This window comes from Egretta garzetta, unplaced genomic scaffold (genome assembly GCF_000687185.1).
Source record: "Egretta garzetta isolate BGI_Z169 unplaced genomic scaffold, ASM68718v1 scaffold108, whole genome shotgun sequence".
In the NCBI taxonomy this organism is placed as follows: Eukaryota; Metazoa; Chordata; class Aves; order Pelecaniformes; family Ardeidae; genus Egretta; species Egretta garzetta.
In genome coordinates this window covers 1,802,370-1,803,313 of record NW_009260614.1, presented here as the reverse complement: position 1 = coordinate 1,803,313, position 944 = coordinate 1,802,370, and the positions used below count along the sequence as shown (strand labels likewise).

The 944-nt window shown below is 63.7% G+C and overlaps 1 protein-coding gene across 1 annotated transcript in view; it reads right to left on the bottom strand.

The window, feature by feature from the left end:
- Positions 1 to 944, bottom strand: part of LIMK1 (LIM domain kinase 1) — a 10,917-nt gene that overhangs the window by 7,287 nt on the left and 2,686 nt on the right. The window contains 1 exon segment of the mRNA XM_035900523.1: positions 771 to 944. This exon segment is cut by the window's right edge and continues 15 nt beyond it. Coding sequence (XP_035756416.1) covers positions 771 to 944 — 174 coding nt within the window.

Sequence of the window (944 nt, the reverse complement as noted above, 5' to 3'; positions counted from 1 at the left end):
TCACCCCTGTGGGACAGGGACACGCAGGCTCGCTGCCCACGGGTCACCCTCGCTTGATGGGGACAGGCTGTCATGGTACCCGTGAGTCACCCCTCCGAGATGGGGACACACAGTCACAGTACCCCCGAGTCACCCCTTCTAGGTGGGGACATGCAGGCAAGCTGCCCACGGGTCACCCCTGCTAGATGCGGACATGCAGGCATGGTGCCCACAAGTCATGCTCCTCCTGGATGGGGACATGCTGGCGCAGTCCCCACAAGCCACCCCAAGCATGCAGGGACACACCAGCCTGGTACCTAGAGCCCACTGGGACAGACGGTGCAACGCCAGCACGTCACCCTCAAGCCACCTTGATGGCTGGGGACATGCCACCACAGTCCCCACAAAAAACCCCAGCAGCTGGGGACATGCCACCACGGTCCCCTCTGGCCACCCCCAGCTGATGGGAACACCCCATTCCTCACCCTGCCACCCCAAAAATTCTCTGTGGGGTGGATTCCACCAGCAGAAGGGGCACAGGATGCCCCCAGCCCTGGGGAGGGGACAGTGACAGAGGGGACACAGACGCACTCTCGGACACGGACGGTGCAGGGGTGCTCGGTGCCACAGCCCTGGTCAATGGAGACGGAGAAGCCACGTTTGATGGGAACACCCCATTCCTCACCCTGCCACCCCAAAAATTCTCTGTGGGGTGGATTCCACCAGCAGAAGGGGCACAGGATGCCCCCAGCCCTGGGGAGGGGACAGTGACAGAGGGGACACAGACGCACTCTCGGACACGGACGGTGCAGGGGTGCTCGGTGCCACAGCCCTGGTCAATGGAGACGGAGAAGCCACGTTTGCCGTCGGAGCAGGCAGGGATGGAGACGAGGGTGACAGTGTGCGGGATGCGGGAAGCCGGCGAATCCGGCAGGATCTGCTCGATGACCGGCGTCACCACCATC